Here is a 23,440-nt window from a genome sequence, read left to right on the forward strand (position 1 = left end):
GACTGTTATAGTAATCCATACCTTAAACCATGACTGGGTGCTCTACCTCCTCCTCTACATGGATGCTGCCTGTACTGCTGTTGCTGTTCCTTCTCATCTCCATTCAGCAGTCATCCTGTGGGCCCATACCTAACCATTGTGGACGTCTGTATGAGTTCAACATACTCGTGGAGAGATTTGGACATTTCGTGACGGTACGATGGTGTTATAGTGATTGGATATTGTATTTTCTTGATTGTGCTAGGTTCATTATGACATTCAGAGTTAAAATTGGATAATTTAGAAATAGAACAGTCAAAGAGGACAGCAAACTCTGAAATTATTCATACATTCCTTACAAATGTCTTAAAGGACCAGTATGTAGAATTTAGAGGAATCTAGCCGAACAGACTTAACAGAAACTGAATATAAGTATGTTTAAGTAAGTGGGTTTCAATTAGTGGGTCATTACCTGAAAATAAAAAAGTTTTTTGTTTTTGTTACCTTAGAATTAGACTACATATGGAGTGGGTCCTCTTCCACAGAGGCTGCCATGTTGCACTGCCATATTTCTACAGTAGCCCTGAACAGACAAACCAAATACTGACTCAGAGAGGGCCTTTTGCATGTTTTGCAAGTTTCATGGCCACCGTAGATTCTCATACATGCATGGAAGAAGAGGGGAGATGTGTTTATTTAGTTGCAATCTGCAACCTCACCACCAGATGCCACTAAATCCTACTAAATCCTGGTCTTTAAAAATACCCTAGAAGGAGAAAAGAGAGAAACCCAGCTTTGTAATGTAACAGACATTTAGTGGATTAAGACTATTCAGTGGCATTGCTAGATGCATATAAGCATCATGAATCATTGATAATATTGGAGGTGTTGTGAGTGTAATAGATACATTATTAAATGTGTAATCAGCCTGTTGGTTGTTGCTGCTGGGACTCTATATTGTATTTTGTTTTATTTTTTCACTGCTGAGACTATTTGTCTGATTTCTCAACTTTTTTCTTTTTCGGATTGCAGCAGAACTGCAGCGAAGGATCCTCTACTGTGAGTCTACAATGATCTTGTTTTGCTTTAACAGACATTATCTCACCTTTCTGTCACCTTTTCTCTTTTTCCACCAGCTTTGGCTTTATCCTTTTCATCTCAACTTAACGACTACAGATACCTAAATTGTTTCATATTTTACAATCACTAACATATATGATTGCTGATTATCATGAAATATGAAGTCAGAATCTGGAATGGTCACAAAATTTGAATTCTCCACACCAAAATAATCACATTTTTACATAGGGAGAATGTTAGGAAATATGAACTAACAAGCAAAAGTGTTATTTCATGGTGAAAATGACTGTGACACTGGGAAAGTAAAAATGCTCAAGTTTGCACACTGTTGACTTTGTTGCTCTATTCTGCAACGTGCACACACACCTTCAGGATCCATGCATCTTTACCACTTCCTCTTTGCTTTGCTGTTATCTCATCTGAACCAATTTCAGTTATTCTGAAAGTTTGTTGACTGGTAGATGCATTATTTTTCCTCTTTCTTTCTTTTTTCTTAAATTAGTTTGTAAATGTACATTATATAATTGTTTCTCACCTGTCTTCATCCACCTGAAAAAAGACACTAGTTAGTTTATTTATTTATTTAGGAAGTAAGATCCTAAATAAGACTTCCAAAAAGGTACATTGTTAATCGTGGAATGGACTGATTGTAACAATCCAGATACCTTAGTCTCATGAGAGCTGGTTCAATGAGCTGAGCTTGATACCATTTTTACATGATCTCTTTTTGTGATCTCTTCAGAATAGAAGTTGCCAGTATAATGCCACTGTGTCACAAGGGGTAAGTGATTTTCTGTTTGTCTGTGTTTGTTTTCGGGGGGGGGGGGGGGGGGGTTATATAGTATATTGTTATTCCTTTTGGAAATGTGGCTATGACTTTGTTCTATTTACATATGTACACAAGAAAAAAATATGTTTCAGAGCTGGTAGTTTTCATGAATTTTTTAACTATAATAGGGAATTACATGATTATGCTAACATAACCAACACTATTTGTCATTTAACGCTTTGCTTTGTAATTCAATGTAAACTGTTGTTTCTTCAATGTAATTCAATTTTTCACAGTTTACATTATTATTTAACAGCTCATCAAGTGTCAAGTTAGATGTGTCAACCATATTTTATATTACCTCTTATAATCCTAAATGTGTCATGTATTAGCTAGCTGACATTGTCTTTGTGGCTTAGATTTTTTCAGTTATATATGCAACTCTTGCACTCTGCAGTTATAGGGTGTAAATATGTTACACTAAAGTAAGATTTTGCTATTTACTTTATCAGTTTTCATCCCAAAACTAATGATATTTTAATGTAATAAATCATGACCTGGTTTCCCTAATGTTATCCCTTTAACATCCTGGAGGTCAGAACTGGACATCATACTGAATACTGATAAGAATTATTATAACACTGCAAACAAGCTTATTTCCAAAAATCTAACAAAGCACCATAACCAATCTTTCAAATTGCTTGTTTATTGTTCTTAAAATGTATGAGTGTGTGCTTACAATGCTATGTTGTGTCCTCTGTAAAGGGATGCACCCTTGATGGTTTCTTCATCCAAGGCCTGCGCTCCCTGAACTCCATTACGTATGTAAAACGTCTGCAAAAGAAACTGGAGTACATGAATACAGAGTGCAAGGTAAGTAATCATGGCTCATGTAAATATACATTTATTCTACATTCAGGAGTCACCTGACACTAGGTTAGTTCAGAGTTGGAGGGTGCGTCAATCATGCTTATGAGGGCGGGACTTCTGGAATGCTGAGGCTACGCTAATATTAGCTGTTGCTGTTGATAAATCCTACCAAACTGTCTCCTCTTTGCTTGTTAAACCTTTTATTTAAAGGCAACTTTGATGGCGCTAACAGCTGAGTCACAAAAGTAAAGTACCAAGTAATATACGTGGTGTAATTACTTTTACAATGAAGTAATGTGTAATCAGTAATTGATAACAATTTTTCAGCATTGGCTGTTAATGTTGAACTGCAGTTCCCATTCAACCAAACAAGTACATCAACACTTAAACAAAGCTGTAGTTATTAATTGTTGAAAGGCAGTTTTAGACATTACCATATGTTCGGTTTATTGGATGGTACATTTATTTACCCATTTAGCATGACCAACTGAATTGGTCTAGTAAGCTGACATTAAAATCCAGTCGGACAGTGCATCATACTTTACACTTGAAACAGTTGTTACACCGATACCACGTGAGAAAAGTACCATTCACTCACTGTTGAGTTGCAATATGATATGATAAAGAAATGCAATAGAGAACCTACAGCTGCATTATGTGAACAAAACCATGACTAAAAGAGCTGAAGCTCTAGAAAATAACATTAATGTCTTTATGTTTTTCCCTTTAGCATGTCTTCAATGAGTTGTCCTTGGAATGTGGCGGAGATGACAAGTCACTGGTGACCTTCTATAATCAACTGAAAAATCTGAAAGAGAGGCTCAACGATCATTTTGCCGTAACAAAAAAATAATATAACTTCAGATATAAAACTGTTACTTCATTGGACCTCCTCATCCCCCTAAAATGTAGTTTAGAATTTCTTCTCATTTCTGATTGCCTAATGATTTTTGATATGATACTTAACTTTTGATATTAAACTGCTTCACAAGCAAGAAAATTAACTTAAGTCAAAAATATGGCAACACCCAAAAGGAGTAGAATATTCAATAAAATAAAATAGATTTAATGAAATATCAGTATTACCAAATCTGCAGAAACAGGTATTCAGGAAATAACTCAATGACCGATCAAAAATGTATTTTTCTCAACTCTAGATGCATCATATATTTAGTTAGTACTCAGTTACTGCACTGTATTATCAATAACCAAATACATCTATCAAATCAATTAGGAGTTTTTGGGTTATCACCCTAACATACATTAAAAATTCAATCAAACACTATCTCTTAACATGCTGCATGATTGATATTAAGATGTATGACAGCAGTACTTTTTATGGAACTCAATCTGTTTGTTGTTGATAATATTGATGCCGGACAAGAAATATGATGTATGTTAGCAAATGTGTTGTTTTTGACCTGTTATTTATTTTATTTATTATTACTTTATCTTATTTATGTCAATTAATCTATTAATGTATTTATTACTATTTATCTCCACTGAATTGATTGAATACAAGTCAAATGTACACAGTGTTTTGCTATACATTGAAGAATAATCATACTGTATTAAGACCACCTGGAGTGTTGTAATGCTATGACTCTGGGTTCAAAGCCCATCCTTACCAAGTGAATATGCCTCTGGGCTCTTCTGTAACTGATATTGTTTCTTTCTTCTGAATCAATGTGTCAACTCTTCCTTCGTTCTGAACAAATAAACACACTTTTGGCATTGATCCAATATGCAGGTTGGTTTTTGTAAGCAATTCTTAACATAAGTAGTATTAAGAGCTGTACGAATTTGAATAAGACCATGTGGGAAAATTGTGATATTAGAATTCACAGCTTTATATCACAATTTTGAGGGGAGAAAAGGTCAGGATTCTGTTATAAAACTTTATTATTTGACTGTGCAAATGAAATCTGAACTGTGAGAAATGTGTCCAACCCCAGAGGAAAGAGTCATGGTTTGAAGACAATTATTATTTTGGATAAAATATTTATGATACATATTTTATTAGCACAGGTTTCACTTCAAAGTTATAATTCTGAAAATATGTATCTGGTAAAGTAATGGCAATGAAGAGAATAAAGCATAAAGTCGCTGGACTCTTCTGCCCCCTGTTGGCCTTCTTTAAGACTGCACCAGAGTGGAGTGAACAGAGAGAGAGAAAGACAGAGAGAGAGGAGGAGAGAGAGGGGAAGGGAGGGAGACACAGAGAGAGAGAGAGAGAGAGAGAGAGAGAGAGAGAGAGAGAGAGAGAGAGAGAGAGAGAGAGAGAGAGAGAGAGGGAGGGAGAAACAGTAGCACATGTGCATATGAAAATAGTGAGGAAGTAGCAGAACACCACAGCTGAAACAAACAGACAATAACGGAGATAATAACAGACACTATCAGCATCCAGCAGTAATGCAGCCACCACCCAGGAAGGTAAGGTGCTGCTCAGGGTAATCATTTGGACTTCTGTGGGAGGAGAGTTGAACAAGTGCTTATAAATGAGAGCACTTTGTGTCTCTGCTACTTTCATTTCTGTTCATCTAGCCCGCCTTCCTTTAAAGTTGATTTGCTTAGTGTGTTCAGACATATGTTTAGACATAACAATATACTCTTAAATGTATTTGTTTCTAAATATGATAAATATAATATGAAATATACAACGTAGGTGTTTGAGTTTATTTTGTATGTACCTGATTATAGACAGTACATTTTGTACTCTAGCCAGTCTAGTCTAGCCAGTCAGTTGGATTCAATATCATGCCATTGAACATTTTCTTAGTTGTTACTGCAGTCCATAACAAGAAATAATACTGGTGACTTATTTCAGTTTTTAAAAAAATGTATACAATAGCCTATACTGTTTTATAGTACTTCTGTAGTAGGCCTGTTCACTCCCAAACCCCAAAGCAAGTTAACACATGACAAGATAAGAGAAACCTTCTTATTTTAAATGAAAAATTACAAGAAATAGTGCAAAACAACGGTCAACTACTGAAAATGTGAATTTGATAATGTATGAGCTTAAAGTTTATTTGCTCACAGCAAAAGTACATTTGTGATTTCAAGGGTTAATTATGGCTTTAAATTAGGTGAACTTTGACTTGTGAATTTCCAACATCATTTAATTGACCTATATATACTATAATGTAAGATACTTTGACTAAACCCAAATGAGGGAGGTTCATAATTAATGTTCTAGATCACACCTGTCAACCTATTCAAGTCATATCTGCCATGAAAAGGTTTGGGGATTTTGTTTTGAGCACACCAGTTATTTTGCTTAAGTGCCATGAAAAGGTGTGCCATGAATTCTAAGAGTATTTTTTGAGGTAATGCCATATTGGTGTGACATTGTAGGTTGAACCATCATGATATATAATTGAGTGGGTGAGGTTGTTTGAGATGTGAAGTACAACATATTGAGTATTATAAGTATTATAAGAGCTGGGCGGGCGGGGCCAGTGGAACCTTAGATGTATGTAATAGCTTCCTAGCGAATGAAAGTTCCGTTCCGTTCCGTCTTCTTCCGCTTATCCGGGGTCGGGTCGCGGGGTCAGCAGCCTAAGCAGGGAAGCCCAGACTTCCCTCTCCTCAGCCACTTCGTCCAGCTCTTCCCTGTGGATCCCGAGGTGTTCCCAGGCCAGCCGAGAGACATAGTCTCTCCAGCGTGTCCTGGGTCTTCCCCGGGGTCTCCTATTGGTGGGACGTGCCCTGAACACCTTACCAGGGAGGCGTCCGGGAGGCATCCTAACTCGATGCCCGAGACACCTTATCTGGCTCCTCTTAACGTGGAGGAGCAGTGGGTCTACTCCGAGCTCCTCCCGGATGACCGAGCTTCTCACCCTATCTCTAAGGGTGAGCCCAGCCACCCTACGGAGGAAGTTCATTTCAGCCACTTGTACCCGCGATCTTGTTCTTTCGATCACTACCCAAAGCTCATGACCATAGGTGAGCGTAGGAACGAAGATCGACTGGTAAATCGAGAACGACTGGTAAATTGAGAGCCTTGCCTTTCGGCTCAGCTCCCTCTTCACCACGACGGATCTGTGCAGAGTCCGCATTACTGCAGACGCCGCACTGACTCGCCTGTCGATCTCCCGCTCCATCCTTCCCTCACTCATGAACAAGACCCCGAGGTACTTGAACTCCTCCACTTGGGGCAGGATCTCATCCCCTACCCGGAGAGTGCACTCCACCTTTTTCCGGTTGAGGACAATGGACTCGGATTTGGAGGTACTGATTCTCATCTCAGCTGCTTCACACTCGGCAGCGAACCGATCCAGTTGGAGAGTTGGAGGTCACGGCCTGATGAAGCCAACAGGAACACATCATCTGCAAAAAGCAGTGACCCAATCTTGAGGTCACCAAACCAGACCCCCTCAACGCCCTGGCTGCGCCTAGAAATCGGTGACAAAGGGCAGCCCTGGCGGAGTCCAACCCTCACTGGAAACAAGTCTGACTTATTACCGGCCATGCGGACCAAGCTCTGGCACCGATCATACAGGGAATGGACCTGCAGAGGGTGTAGAGCTGGTCCACAGTTTCACGACCCGGACGAAAACCACATTGCTCCTCCTGAATCCGAGGTTCGACTATCCGACGGACCCTCCTCTCCAGTGCCCCCGAATAGACCTTACCAGAGAGGCTGAGGAGTGTGATCCCCCTATAGTTGGAACACACCCTCCGGTCCCCCTTCTTAAAAAGAGGGACCACCACCCCAGTCTGCCAATCCAGAGTCACTGCCCCCGATGTCCACGAGATGCTCCAGAGTAGTGTCAACCATGACAGCCCCACAACATCCTGCCACCGAGGAGTTTTTTGACCACCTCGGCGACCTCAGCCCCAGAGATAGGAGAGCTTACACCCAGGTCCCCAGGCTTTGCTTCCTTACTGGAATGCGTGTCGGTGGGATTGAGGAGGTCTTCGAAGTATTCCTTCCACCGATCCAAAACGTCCCCAGTCAAGGCACACCGTCCCCACCGTGCACAGTGTTGACGGTGCACTGCTTCCCCCTCCTGAGACGGATGGTGGTCGAGAACCTCTTCGAAGCCGTCCAGAAGTCGTTTTCCATGGCCTCACCGAACTCTTCCCATGTCCGGGTTTTTGCCTCAGCGACCGCTGTAGCTGCACTCCGCTTGGCGCTCATTTTGCCTGTTCTAAATGTAATAAAGCCGATAATGTAAAAACTTTATCGGCTACTTCTGCCTGCATAATAGTGATATGATGTAAAGATGAAACTCAATTTACATTCCTAAAGAAGTTAAATCATTAATATATCTATTGTGGGCGGCTGTGGCTCAGGAGGTAGAGCGGTCGTCCTCCAATTGGAAGATTGGCGGTTCGATTCCCGGCTCCTCCAGTACACATGTCGATGTGTCCTTGGGCAAGACACTTAACCCCAAATTGCTCCCGTTGCTGTGCCAACGGTGTATGAATGTGTGTAAATGGTTAACTTCCACCTGATGTGCAGGTTGGCACCATGCGTGGTACCCCTGCCGTCAGTGTATGAATGTGTGTGAATGGGGTGAATGAGTTGTAGTGTAAAGCGCTTTGAGTAGTCGAAAAGACTACAAAGGCGCTATATAAGTACAGTCCATTTACCATCTCACCAGAGTGGTTGAAAATCAACATACTACTGAGAAGCTGACTAACACTAAGTATTCCCACATTGTTTGAGCAACACTTGTATACAGAGCAACATTATTGTAAAAAATAACCAATTATGTGCACCCAGACATGTATCAGCCAATGGAATCTCGTCTAACAATAAAGTTGTCCTGTATACTACAACTGTTGCTTCCATGTACCTTGGAAGTAGGTGAAGATGTTCCAGAAAGCTCTACTCTGCTTCTCCAATGTTTTCTCCAACCACTTCACTAATGGATTTGATAATATAACCAAACCCGCCAATGAAGATGCAACATTTGAGCTGTCCCTTTGTGTGTATCTGTATGTGTGTATATGCAGGTGAAAGAAAGCCAGCAAGTGAAACTGGTGTTCTCAGAGCAGCTTAGCAAATTACAGAACAAGCAACATCAGGACACTGAACTTCTGGAGGAGATAAGGTACAATACTCTCTGTACTTCTCTGGACTGTGAATATATTTTTAGGACATCCACCCATAGGGTTGTGTTAGAGAGAGAGGGGGATACTCAAGAAGATCAATACAGTGTTACATTACATATCTGTCTATGTCATGTTTGTTGGGTGTTGCCTGTGTGTTCCCCAAGGTCCTTCAGCAAGCAACGAGCAGCCATAGAGAAAGAATATGGTCAGGTGAGTGCACACACAAACTATTCCAGTCCACTATTACATCTATTATTGGCACCTTTCTTCTTTTTTTTTTTTACTGGAAATGCTCATTATTTATCGATTAGAAGCTCCATGTCAGCGCGGTACCTGAGTGCTGTGGTGTTGTTCGGTTACTCATGTGATTGTACAGTGCGTGTCAGTATGTTTCATCACACTGTTATGCTATCCTAACCAGGCTCTTATCAGTGTTCCTCCTCTGTCGCTGTGTCTTTATTTATAACCTCTCCCACTGGATGCTCTCAGTTTATACCTTTTCAGCAAGAGCTTCATGTGTTTTCGCACAATGTTGGGGAATGTGACACGTATGTATGTGTTTGTGTCAGATACGTTTGTGTGTGTGTGTGTGTGTGTGTGTGTGTGTGTGTGTGTGTGTGTGTGTGTGTGTGTGTGTGTGTGTGTGTGTGTGTGTATGTAGGAGGAGTAAAGAAAAGAAAAAAACACTGTGCTGTTTCCTGAAAGGAACCCCGACTATTAAGACTTGTTTGCCTTAATACGCTATAATTGCCCTTTCCTACTAAAATACGTCAGTAGAAACACATGAAATATCGTCATTATTTAAAAAAATAAAATAAAATTCTGATTCACCATCTAGTTAAAAAACTGTTAAATGTCCGTCTGATCACAACTTTCTTCATTTATTAGAAAGATTATTCTTTCATGATCTGTTATTTCCCACTTTAATTATTATTATGGAGGGATATTATATGTTATTATGGATAAAATTAACATAAGGGAGAGTCTGTCAGCAAGAGACACATTTTAAACACATTTATGTTTTACATCATTTGTCGTCATTTCCATGTGAGGCTGAAAATTACCGATACGAGTTACATGATATATCAAATAAAAATTTCCTGAAATATTTAGCCTAATAAACAATTTTCAGTGTTCAAAAAACACCCTGATCATATTCTGGGTTATTACATAATGCATTGCAACCATTTGACGTCACTACCCAGACTGCATTGCGAAGTAAACAACAATGGTGACCTACGAATGAAAAGATTTTTTCCCAATTTTATGAAAAATGAAGACACCATGAGTGTTTTATAACACATTAATATAGCTGATGACAACGTTAATCTAATAAGGCCTACAAGTTTTAATAGTCGAGATTCCTTCAGGGTACTCTAATATGAGGCTGTGTGAATAATACTCACATTAAAAAAAGCATAATGTGTATGTTTATAACACTAGTTATTGAACTATGCAGAGGTCAATAAAAGAATGCCTTTACCAAATGAAACCTGCCTAGTTCTCAGTACACTACATTTCACTGTCTTTTCTTTGGAGTTGTGATGTCGTACTAAATGCTGCAATTTCAGGCTCTTCAGAGGTTAGCTGTCCAGTACCAGAAGAGAGACTGGCAAAGAGGAAACACAGATGCTGTTGCTTCTGGGTAATACACACACATGGACACACAGCTAGCATCAGCTGTTTTCTATTTCGCTTGCTGCTCTCATGTCATTTTCAATAAGTGTGGAAAGTTGCATTGTGTTGCATGCAGTTCAATGTTGTGTCATGTCAGCAGGTTTGCAAAGAACAGAGACTATGGAAATGCTGCTTTAAGTTGATTTTAAGTGATCATACGTGATAGACAAAAACTCAAACTCCATGACACCAGCAGTTTTACACAGAAAGTATATAGTGTATCTGTATGTTTGTCACCTTCCTATTCTTCCTCTGCAGTAAAGGGGAAAGGAAAAAACAGAAGTATACAGCTTGCATAGACATACTTGCATGACTTAGAGAGGGTGTTATACTTTCAGCAGGTTACGACTATAACAGCATTCACAACATTTTGTTTCAAGTCAATTTGACACACTTTGACCCCTTGCGATAGGCAAATGAAACAGCTCATGCGATCACTGTGGGGGCAGAGTGGAGCTAAAACAGGTATGTTTGGTTTCCTCACCTTTAGCAGTGGTTTGAGCAAGGTTGAAGTTTGAGCAAATTTGGAAATCATTCACTCTGAAAGCAGTAGAAACAGACTTTGGGGAAAAAAAGAAACATTAGTGTGGTGCTTCTGCTGCACTACTTTCTAGATGCAAAAGTACTGTTAAACACAACAGGAAATACATGTTTATGTTTTAAATCATGATTTCGTGTGTTGCAATCAGAAGTTATGCAAAGAAAAAAAATCAGAAACACATGTTAGTAAGTGATCAGCAGGGTGGCACAGTTTTAATTTATAAATGTGTGGAGAAAAGTAGGCTATAATACAAGTCCGGCATCCGGAGTTGTAAAATGTCAGTACTGATGTGGGTGTGTGTATGTGCGTGTGTGTGTTCAGCAGTGTGTTTGGTGTGTGGCGGTCTGTGGTAGATGCCACAGCTCAGACTGCCGCATCACGACTCGCTGCGGCAGAGGAGTATCGCAGACTGATTGGGCAAGTCTCCAGAAGCCTTCGCAATTCAAAGGACGTCCGAGCGAAGAAAGTGAGAGACACGCACACGCACACACACACACACATAAGCAGTGATCAAGTACTGAAAATGTGTAGACACTCATTGGGTGTCATTTTAATCATTGCACTTGAATAAAAAAGCAAGTTAATTCTCTAAAATCCAGTGTGACCATGAAATATCTACCAAAGGCTATCAGTGCCTGAAAGAATAATTTTGGTGTGTGTGTGTGTGTGTGTGTGTGTGTGTGTGTGTGTGTGTGTGTGTGTGTGTGTGTGTGTGTGTTAGGGCCTGGAGCAGCTTCAGAGGGTACAGGGTGAAGTGGTGGATTCTCTGCGTGAGCTGCACAGGATCAAGAAGAACTACCACCAACTCAGTCACATTGCCAGTGTTGCCAGAGAAAAAGCAGCTGATGCACAGAGCAGGTCAGTGTGCGCTAATGCATGTCTGTCTGTCTGTATGTGTGAGCGATGCTAATCCACAGAACAGTCAGCTTGGGGACAGTTAAAGACATCTGATGATCTGAGATGCACTGTAGCTTTTGCTGGTTGCAGGTATGGGATTTATTTTGTCCATTAACAAAAATGCAAAGAATTGCAGGATGGCAAACCACCGCTATATAACTAATGGTTCAATTTAGTAGTATCACTCAGAGTTCTATGGTAACTTCCTGACAGGAAATGACATGTGATGATCACAAAAGAACAGTATGTGAAGTTGATACAGGCCTGATTAACATTGTGATCACTTTAACAAAAGCAAAAATATGGAAAAATGTTACATTTTCCAAGTAAAATTATAAGACTACCCTTATAAAGGATTTATAAATGGTTCATCACACTTCATAAACCATTAATTAACAGTTATTAATGAGTTTTAACCTAATTTACCATTCATCAACGCAGGTTAACTATTTGGCAAGATGAGGGTAGGCTATACACTACTGCATTAGGTAGTTAGGCAGATCTTGCTATGTTGTTTCTTTGTCAGTCAGCAGATTCTTCTTGGTGATATACCAAGTTATTTTTAAAATTATGTATTGCATCACACAGTACCACTGAAAACATTAATACAGTTCAACTACAACTAACTTATTTAACAATTCTATAGCATAAAATGACAGTGATGGCAAGTCTGTTAAGATAACAGACATTGAAGTTCTCCGAACCGAAGTATTTTAGTATTCAAATGACTGTGTTAAATAATATTTAATGAAAACAAAAAGATACTGCGTGTATTATAATGTGTGGCTACACTCAGTATGTCTTTTGTTATATTTAGCAGTATGTTTTATCTTCCAGAGCAAGGAGGAGCGAGCATGGGATTTTCCACTTTAAAAGCGGACTACAGAAAATGACTGCTAAGGTATGCAGTTGAAATGAACTATTGTATAAGAGCATTTCATATAGAACAGAAATGAGCTGTTGACCTGAACCAGTTTTATCACCCCAATCTGATGCTGTGTCTCAAATCACATGCTTCTGTTAGTGCACTGTGTTCACTATGTACTTATTTGTGTATAGGCAAATTTCAACAGGGTAGCATTGTCTCAAATCAGTCATTGCGCACGACAGACTGGAAATGACGATTAGCGAGTTAGCAAGCTAGCATTGGCAAGATAGTGTTAATAAGCTAGCATTAGCATTATTGCATTAACGTATGCAGTACCAAATCATTAGACTGCTAAATGAACCCAGTAAACCTACTGTTGGCTTATATATGACAACAGTATAGAGGTGCTAAGTGCAAAAAACACATGTATAATGTTTTTGTATAATGTGGCGATATTCACTGTAGTTACAATGTCTTTGGTCCCTCCCCTTCTGCTACGTAGCCAAGATGGCGACCGTTGAAGGCGAGAAGTGTCCATAGTTCCACACTCAACTTTTTGACTGTTTTGAGTGCACTCATAGTACTCATAGGGCCTGATTTACTAAGATCCCAAATAAAGGATACTAAATTGCGTGCACAGTGCAATAGATTTTTTGCGTTTTGCGTAAATGAAAACAGGTGCAACGGGGTGCAGACAGCATTATTTAAATGAGGGTTCTGCGTGTCTTTATGGAGAGTTTGGACGAGCAGAAAGCTGCAAGCACAAAATGAAATGTGATCAGGTTCTAGTGGAAGAGGTTAAATAATATATTGAGTTATAACAAAAACAAATATTACCAGAAAAACCGACATATGGGAGAGTATTTGTAACGAAGTCAGTGTATATATTCCACTCCAAAAATATTAACACAGGTGGAAAAAATCCGTCCTGTGCGTATTCTGTCATTGTGCCTCCATCTCCTCCTCTCCATAGTAACAGAAGTCATCTGTGCAGTGTGCAGCACTGAAAGACTGTGTCTTTCACCACAGTGCGCTGTTAGTAGATCAGTTGCACAGTGTTTGCGGGTGGTGTCAAGTTTGCACACTGTTTTACACATGCAAACCATTAGTAAATCTGGCCCATAGTGCACTGCATTTTTCCATACTTCTCAGTGTGAACACACTTAAAATATTAAGCGTAAGTACAGATGTGAAGTTTGGAATTAAAACAATGCTATCTGTCCCGTCACTACCTTTCAACATACATGGCGTGAATGTGGCACATGCTTTATAAACATGAAACAGATATTGTGACATTCTTCTTCTACTTCCCTTCTTCCTGCTGCTACACTTTCTGGCTAACAATGTTAAAGTTACGTAAATGTACCTTTAAAGAGTATTGTCTTTTTGTGTGTGTTCAGCTCAGCGCCAGGTTGAAAGAGTGTGATGACCGTTTGAATGAGGTTCGCAACGATTATCTGCTGGCGTTAGCGGCCGTCAACACCCACCAACAACACTACTACACCAACGAGTTACCACGTATTATGGAGGTAACACACACACACACACACACAAGATACATACGGAGCTAGAGAAAAGGACATTATAACCATTTGAGTTGTGTATCTGATAAAAGACTACATCACTTCCTGCTGTGTTGCAGGCGAAGCACATTGCACAACACTACTTTAACTTCTATCACTCAATCTGTAGCTTTTTTTTACACTGATCTCATCATATGCTCATAGTACTTGGAGTTGTTAGGTGTTATAATGCACAAGGAAGTGGGATGAGGGATCAACATGGCTCCTCTATTAGGTTAATCTGGCTATGCATAATGAGATAAAAAAGTGTTGAAGGTATCCTAACTTTTCCTCCCCCCCCCCTAAAGCTAATGGACGGTGATATTTATGACAATCTGAGGAGCCACTTTACTCTGCTGTGTGGGACAGAGATGGATACCTGTCTGGCAGCACACAAACAGCACAGCAGGATATGGGACAGCGTGGCTAAGGTATACATGCATTTGTGTGTGTGCATATGCATACAATTGGTTTTTTCTGTAAAGGCAAATCTGAGCTGGTGGTATATGTAAGACAAACCAACTTTACTGCAGTGACACCTCACTAAAAAAAACCCTGCATGTAACACTGTAATCAATCAATCAGTCAGGCTTTATTTATACAGCAGCTTTCATACAGGTTAATGTAGTTCAAAGTGCTTTACAGCTGATTGACAAGCTGATAATAACACAGAACAAGTGACAAAAAAAGAATAAAAACGAAAACAGATGATAGAAATTTAAACATTTAAAAAATAGATTTCCTTTTTTTTTGATAGAAAGAAAAAAGGTCAATACAATAGTGCTGGTTATTTTTTAAGCATTTTATTCCCTTAAAACATTCCAGAAGATCCTGTTGAACTGGTTATATATTGAAATAAGTCAAATGCCATTAAAATAAAGATAATAATATAGAAGACTTTTTCATTCTGTGCTGTTATCAGCTACTAACAATTTTATACCATTTAATCCTCATATTTTGATCTGATCTGTTTCCTGGCTGATATCCACAGTATCATGTCATCATTATTAAATGATGCATTTCATCTACTATGACTTGTAAACACTGTTAAGTTGTTATTAAGACATTTTGAAAACTATGATATGTGAGACTTCCCTAATAGTAAAGAAACTGCCTGAAAATCAAATCATGTTCTCCATCATTCGAGGTGATTAAATATATATTTTATGCATATAGAGCCATACTCACAATGTACAGTATTTACACTGATATCATACAACCATCTTAATATTTTTTTGTGATGTGAACTCTTTCAAGTTGAAAAGATTCCAGTCATACGTACAGTCATATAGGTGACTGTACAATGATGATAAAGGCTATCTTATCTTATGATTCCATATGAGGTGACGAGCTCTAACTTTAAAGCCATTAGAATATGTGACAGACCTTCAATAATCAATGTTTGTTCAAGTCTGTATGAGTCTCATAACATGCAAAGTATCCCACAGCGGTTCCTGAGACACCAGACACAAGACATTTCTCACCTCTTCTCTAGACGACACGCAGCAGGGAGCAGAGGGGTTACGGAGAAGGTGACAGACAGAGAGAAAGAAGGGAACGAGAAAAGGACATATAGAAGTGATAGAGGTTTTTTGTCGGAAGATCAGGGAAGAAGAGGAGGGGAGATGAAGTTCCAGAAGTTGACTGAGGGAAATTCAACACTTAGTGAGAATGTCTGAACTCACATGTGAGTGCAATCTGAAGGGAACACTTGAACAGTTGTCCCTTTCAAAATGTGAGTGGGTAGAAAGCATTTTAGCACCTTGGGTTGTAGTTTTTCTTTTTTTTCTTTTTTTGGCTGTGCCCGACCAGCAGACATGAAAAAAACACTGCGTATTTGTTCACTCACAGATGTTTCAGATGTAAGTACAAACTCAGGCGTCTCATTCATTCTCAGTAAGCAACGGGCAGACGGGTGGGGATAAAAGCTTTTGTTGCTCTTGTTTAATATAGTTGCTTGTTGTGTTGTCAGGTGACCAGAGACAGAAATGTGCAGCAGTTTTTACAAGAGTCTGTTTCCTTCAGCAAAACATCTGCATTCAGCTTCCAGCCGGCTCCACGAGACAAGGTGTGTTTGAGCATTGTGCAGGACTGATAATTCACTAATGTAACCATGTGGTTGTCCAAAAATATGAACGATACTATGTTTTTTCTGTCTTGTGTGCAGCTGTCTGTTCTGCAGGAGGTCTGTGCTGTAGAAGGGGAGGGCTGTCTGGTTAAGGAAGCCAAGAAATGGGCTTCAAAAGCTGCTAAAGACTACAAGATCATCACCCATGGAGAGAGGGTGAGACTTTGACCCATTTTAACTCACTCTTATGTATTATTTTTTATTCAGTTGTGGTTGTAATATTTAAAGGGCAGGTTCACCAGTTTTCTGTCTGTCTTAAAACAACAAACAGCAGTCACTCCTGTTCATACTGAAAATTAGAAGATCCCTTCATAATGCACTTACAATGGAAGTGATAGCTGAAGCTAATATGAAGCTTCGGCCGTCCAAATGAGTCAAATCTTCATCTTCTATGTTTCAACGTTACAATGTTTTTAGTACCAAAGTCTTTTTGTTACTATACTTCCACCACAGCTCAACAGGGAAACACTAAGAGGGAATTTGATGCTGACTGCTGAAGCTGAATATAAACTTCACATCTACTTTGAAAGGCATTGTTTCTGGATGGAGAAGATAAATAGATAGAGAGTGACGTGCAAAACTGTACTGTTTTGTTTCTAACATCAAATTAAATGTGAAACCTTGAGATTATTTTAACATCTCTCTGTCCCTCAGGCCTTGCAGACGCTGGAGAGTCGGTTGAAGCTGTTGTCGGGGGAGACGGGGCTCAGTGTGGAGCAGAAGATAACAGAAGTGCAGGACAGCGTCAGGAAAGCCAGGGTACTTTAAATTTGAAAAATTCAGCACCCAACAGTTCGTAAGCCATTCAAATCTTTCGTACTTTACACCCCATGCCTTCTATTAAAATGGTAGGCTGGTTATTTATGGGTATCTCATGCAAATCAGATGAACCGTGGCTGGAACTGTTTGCATGCTGACCTGTATTCCACATTAAAGCAGTAAATACCCTGTTGCATACACTACTATACATACAGCACAAACCAATATATCCATAAGACACTTTATTTACTGTAACAGCTCCAGAACCTCGCCCCTCCTGCCAGTCACAGACATATTTCTCTTCCTTGCAGCAGTTTGCAGTAATTAGCAAAATGCATCATCATCACACACCATCAAAGCCGACTTTCCATTTCAAAGCGAGCAGCGTGTGGATGTGGTTAACACATTTAAACCAGACCTGCAGCATCACCTCTGTTAGTATACCAGAAAGCCTCTGTTAGTGCTCAGTGGAGGAGATGAAAGAGTGTAAACACCCTTTCCACAGTAAAGAACGTAATTATTAATATCATTGACAAGTATCCCAGTTAAACATAAGGGTGAGCCGCCTGTCACAACACCAAGACTCTGCAACTGGCACATGTAAATGGATTGCAGTCCTTTTTTAAATTCTAATTATTTTGAACCATTATAAGTAACGTTGTTATGGTATTCCATCGATTTGGACTTTGTCACTGTCAGAAACCAAGTATGTCCAAAACTAAATATGTGAGTCAAATGTGAGTTAAAATATGGAATTAAAAAGTTTCCACCTGACAGCAGTGTTAATCAATCAGAATAAAATAAAAGTTGTTTTGGGGGACATGAGCTTCAGTGCCCAGGGGCCCAGGGGCCCAGGGGCCCATTCAACACTGACTCAAGTGATGTCACTTGAGTCCATTGATCAGATTTCATACAGCTACTTCTGGAGCCACAAAGAACTTAATACTACTGTTTTCACATATTATAATAATAACATCCCTAGAAAGTCACGGAGCTCTGCAATAACTGTCTCACATCATCATTTTTAATATACATTTTTTGGTTGCTTTTTAATCTGCTCTTTCCTTCATTTTTACCTCCAAGGTCTTTGTATATATGTTCTTTTCCCACATCCATAAGTGGGAAACATTGATTTAAGTTAAGAGTTCAGATTCTGTAGTCAAGACTGGATTAGTAGCCCCCGGACACTGACACTCCTCCTCCTGTTGCCCCCCATAACTAATTTATGTTACAACCTCCTCTTATTCATTTTATTTTGAAAAAACAACTTCTTTTGCTTCCTTTGTTTTTTTCTACCTTTTGGCACCTCCTGCTGGGCTTTTTCGATACCGCTGGCACTGAGTGTATCGTTTTTCCCCCACATTCATTGATACAACCTTACCACAGTGCATTGTGGCCTGCTAACCAATCATCAAATACCCACCTATGAAATTGACACATGAACACATTTTTTTTCTCCCATTATAGAGGGCCCCTTTCTGCACAAGGGCCCCTGAGCACTTGAACGGCCATATGTTAAATCCAGCCATGTCTGTTTTAAAGGCACTGCTGAGTAACATGTCATGTGTCCCTGTCTCAGCTCAGCAGGGTGAAGGCAGAGGCCCGTCTGGCTCTGTTGTCAGAGAGCGTCGCTGGAATCGAACTGTGTCTCCATAACGCCATGAACCAGGCGGAGGAGGAGCTGGAGAGAGAGAGACGGCTCAGCGAACAGAGGAGGTCTACCGAGGACTTTTCAGTACGCATAAACACACATTTAAACACACACACACAGCTCAGTTAGTCTCACGTTACACGCATCACGACCTTGAATCCATAGACGCATTTTGATCCTTGTGGCTGAAGGTTCTGCATCATTTACAGACAATTGCACGGTCGTGACAAAGCCGCCTTATCGCTGCTCTACATTAATATGCAAAGCCGTACATACACACTGCTCAGTACTCATCTAGGTCACCCGTCTCCCACTGGAGCTTCGCTAATTGCAAGAAGGAGCTCAGATTCTCAGCGTGGTGAGGTTCCAGCATCCTACAATAAAAAATAAAGTCCTCCTGTGAGTCCTGTGTGTTTTTTCAGGAAGAAGAGTTCGAGCTGACCGACTTTGAGGACTACGATGATGAGAACGGAGACATCTTCGCAGATCCAGCCTCAACATCTGGAGTGTGTGTTTACCCTGCAGCCTGCAGAGTGGTCTATAGCTACCAGGTAGTGCACAGTGTTTAGAAGTCAGTTTAAAAGCTCTTATCAAGCTCAGGACTGCAAGAAAATCACACACATTTGTGTGGTTGATATCTTGAGATCTTCTGTTATATATATTAAATAGCAATTTAATTATTGTTAAGAAATATCTATAATATATACGATTTGGAACTTCCTGTATGTTTTTGCAAATACACAAAACAATGCAACTGTCAAATGTCAACATGTCAGCTTCTTCATGATACCTCTCTAACCGCTGTGGTCATGAAAGTTTGAGGAAGTAAGATAAAGTCACAGGCCAGAAAATGTTGATAAAGTCTCTGTTATACATTGACAGTTTGATCTTTCTGGAAAGATATTACTTATCAACTGTGTTTGCTGTTCATCAGAAGACTTTTGAAGGTCATATTTATCCTCCTACACATCTGAAACCAAAGGAACCTAGTGGTAAATTCCGAAAAGATACAGAAAATAATTCCCAGAAAAAAACCCCGAAACCCACTCGAACATAATGACAATTGTAGGGATGCAGGAAGAAACACTGTGTAATGTTTTATCTGTATGAAGAGTCCGTTACTTCCTATAGGCCAGCCAATCAGATGAGCTGTCAATTTTGGAAGGAGAAGAGCTTCAAGTGATCGAGGATGGAGACATGGAGGACTGGCTGAAGGTAACAGCTGATCACTTGGTTGCTAACATATCAGACTTACATTATTTGTCTGTGTTTCATGTGTATCTCTGTGTATCTGTTCACATAACGCTCTCCAGGTGTGTAACTCGTGTGGTCAGGTCGGGTATGTTCCTGAGCGTTATGTGCAGTTCTTGTGTCTACCAGCAGAGGACACTGTTCAACTGGACAGCTCTTTCAGCTCCACCCCATCTGCAGGGAATAAAGAAAGGGCAGGGAGCCGAGGTTAGTGTATGTGTGTCTATTCTCAGTGTTTGTGCACTGGAGGCTTCAAGTTTCTACGTCACACTTGTGTAAGTTACTTACTTACTGGACCACGATTGGCTCCAACCTAGCTATGATGTCACAAATCCTGCTCATAGGCCGACTGCTAAAACTCAGATTGTCAGTGAGCTCCGAGAAACTTTCCACTGTCAGCAGATGAATGAGAAAACAAACTCTGTACATACGTCATTCTTCAAAGAGAAGAGAACAACATCCAACTTTTATTTTTGCACTTTGAACAAAATTAGTTCAAAGCAGATCAATCAATCTTTATCAATCTTAATTTATATAGCACCAAATCACAACAAAAGTTATCTCAAGGCACTTTACACATAGAGCAGGTCTACACTATTTAATTTTATTTAAAGAGAGCCAACATTTCCACATAAGCAAGCACTTAGTGACAGCAGCAAGGAAAAACTCCCCTTTAACCTCAAGCAGAACCGGGCTATAGGTGGCCGACCGTCTGCCTCGACCGGTTGGGGTTGAGAGGGGAATCAGGGAGAGGGAGAGAGGAGAAAGACAGAGAGGGAGAAGTTGGAGACAGAAGAGAGAAACAGGAATACATGTCTTGAGGGGGTCTTTAAAGGTGCACTATGTCAGATTTGGCCACCTGCGCCATACAAACAGAGGACAGCATATCACCAGAAAGCACATTGCACAGGCACAGACTATAGAGACATTGGATCCAGCAGTACAGATCAGTTCATTAGGTCATGCAGCTGAGATGAGCAGCTGTCTCACACAGCCAGCAGCTGCAGCAACAGATCATCTGTTGTGCAAATTTGCAAATAGGCATTATTTAGATAATGTGGTGGCTCAGGCCCAATGCTGCCAGATTGGAAATGTTCAAGTATCGTACCATTTGTGTGGTAATGTGTCAGTACTAGCATTTCATGTATATGCAAAATGATTCATAATAATGTGGGGCAGTGGTGAGAGTGTGTGTGTGGTAATAATCAAATTTTATTTGAACCTTGTGTCAGGTGTGGCACGAGCTCTGTACTCCTACCAGGGTCAGAGTGCAGAGGAGCTTTCCTTCCAGGAGGGGGCGCTGATACACCTGATGCGCTGTCGACATGGAGAGGTGTGTGGGCCAATTCAAGGGCTGATTTCATGCCTTTCATTTGTTTTTGTTTTTATTTCATTTGTGTATCATTAACCATTTTGTTCCAACAACCCAATATCACGACAGATTTCTTTGAATGTTTTTGTGTGTCTTTCAGGTGGATGATGGCTTTTGGGAAGGAGAGCTAAATGGACGGATTGGCGTCTTCCCATCGTTGGTGGTAGAACTGGTCCATGAGGAAGGGGACGAGGAGGAAAAGGAGGAGGAGGAGGAGGTGGGGCTTTGCGTATGTTTCCCTCATAAACACAAGCATCCTGTAAGTCAGGATTTGTTTTACAGATGATGAGGTTCCAGATACCACTCATTGCATCTCTAATATTTATTTGTTTTACTCCAGCCTCTCCCAACTCCCACCATGCCTCCCTTCTCTCCCCCCATCCCAATACCCTCAAACCAGGACAAACAGCAGGTCGCTCCCACAGGGCTGCCGAGGTTGCCAGACAACAGAATGGGTTGGTTTATCAGTATTCCCTACATGAAACATGTTTAGATAGAAACAGCTGCCTGTGTTTTCATGTCTCTTTGTCTCTCCTGTCAGACACTGCAGGCAGCAGCCACAACTCTCCAGATCTGAGCAGCAGCAGACTCAGACCAGTATGTAGTGTTAACAACAACAATGACAAATGAAAATGTGTAATTGTACTGAAAAGGTCCAATGATTCAACACATCTATCTCCCAACCTGTTGCTGTTTTAGTGTCGAGCACCGCCTCCTCCTCCAACACAGAGGCTTTCACCTCAGCCTTGAGACCAGGACCGGAGTGAAGCTTCACAAGAAGACATGTCTTATTATGAGCAAAGTCTTTCTGATTCTGTTCCTTTTATTATATGTCAAATATGTATCTTTTTTTTTGCGGTCACCTTAAATACCAAAGTCATCCATGTGTCACTTTATAGCAGTGATACTAAGCTCCACATGAGCAGAGACAAACTGCAGCTGCTAACTCAGTCAAATTAGGAGCAACAATATGCAATGTAAGGGTAAAATAATGCTAACATATGAGTTGAATTATAATGAATGTATACAGCACCTTAAAACCGTAGCTTTAGCTTTTGGCTACCGAGCTAATACCACATTATGTAGCACCTCATAACTGTAGCTTTAGCTTTTGGCTACCGTGCTAATACCGCATTGTGTAGCACCTCATAACTGTAGCTTTAGCTTTTGACTACCGAGCTAATAACACATTATGTAGCGCCTCATAACCGTAGCTTTAGCTTTTAGCTACCGGGCTAATACCACACTATGTAGCGCCTCATAACCGTAGGTTTAGCTTTTGGCTACTGAGCTAATGCTACATTATGTAGCAGTCTTTACAGATCAGCTAACAAGCAGCACAGCTCAGAATCTAACTGCTAAGCATATAAAATAGCATAAATTCTACCTGGAAAGAAATATAAAACAGTGTTTGAAGTATTTTGTAGCTTTTCGTGAACTGACAGGATGATATTAATATTAATCTCCATTAAAGCCCTTGTGTGGACTTTCAGGTCATGACTTTACAGTTCAAAGTTAGTCCAACAAAACATTGGGAGAATATACAATATGTGAGCACAGTGAAAGTTTATGGATGTATTTATTGTTGGGGTTGTTTTTTTAAATTTCCCATCTGCTAAGATTATCTAAGTTAAGTGAATTTTAATCATTAGGACCATTGCGTGCATAAAGATGAATGTTGTTGTACTGTGTTATGGATGTATTGCCATTTATCTGTGGGAAAGTTGATCTACATGCAAACATTATGAAAACATGATATGATTTGTTTCTATTTTTTTTGGACAATAGCAGAGGTTGATGGCACAGCAGAATGACCTATCCAATGATGGTATTCCATGCAACAGTATAGTAATATTTTGGCTTGTGTAGTACTATCAGCCTTTCTCTGATGCCATCAAGCTCAACAAGAACAAAACACACACCTGCACACATCTGAAAAGCAAGAATTCTGATATTTTATTTCATTAGAA

The 23,440-nt window shown here is 40.0% G+C and overlaps 1 protein-coding gene across 1 annotated transcript; it reads left to right on the forward strand.

The window, feature by feature from the left end:
* Nucleotides 1-5,049: 5,049 nt before the first annotated feature.
* On the forward strand, nucleotides 5,050-22,220 carry LOC133986176 (F-BAR and double SH3 domains protein 1-like). Its single transcript, XM_062425979.1, has 21 exons — nucleotides 5,050-5,131; nucleotides 8,666-8,763; nucleotides 8,929-8,974; nucleotides 10,336-10,409; nucleotides 11,304-11,448; nucleotides 11,704-11,840; nucleotides 12,717-12,780; nucleotides 14,148-14,276; nucleotides 14,618-14,740; nucleotides 16,282-16,377; nucleotides 16,477-16,593; nucleotides 17,092-17,196; nucleotides 18,776-18,931; nucleotides 19,270-19,398; nucleotides 19,979-20,062; nucleotides 20,161-20,305; nucleotides 21,331-21,431; nucleotides 21,571-21,687; nucleotides 21,811-21,925; nucleotides 22,012-22,067; nucleotides 22,170-22,220. Exons 1-21 carry the CDS (start codon nucleotides 5,111-5,113, stop codon nucleotides 22,218-22,220), a joined length of 2,109 nt encoding a protein of 702 aa, XP_062281963.1. The 5' UTR covers nucleotides 5,050-5,110.
* The last annotated feature ends 1,220 nt before the right edge of the window (nucleotides 22,221-23,440 follow it).

The sequence above is a fragment of the Scomber scombrus genome, chromosome 9, assembly GCF_963691925.1.
Source record: "Scomber scombrus chromosome 9, fScoSco1.1, whole genome shotgun sequence".
NCBI classification, from domain to species: Eukaryota; Metazoa; Chordata; class Actinopteri; order Scombriformes; family Scombridae; genus Scomber; species Scomber scombrus.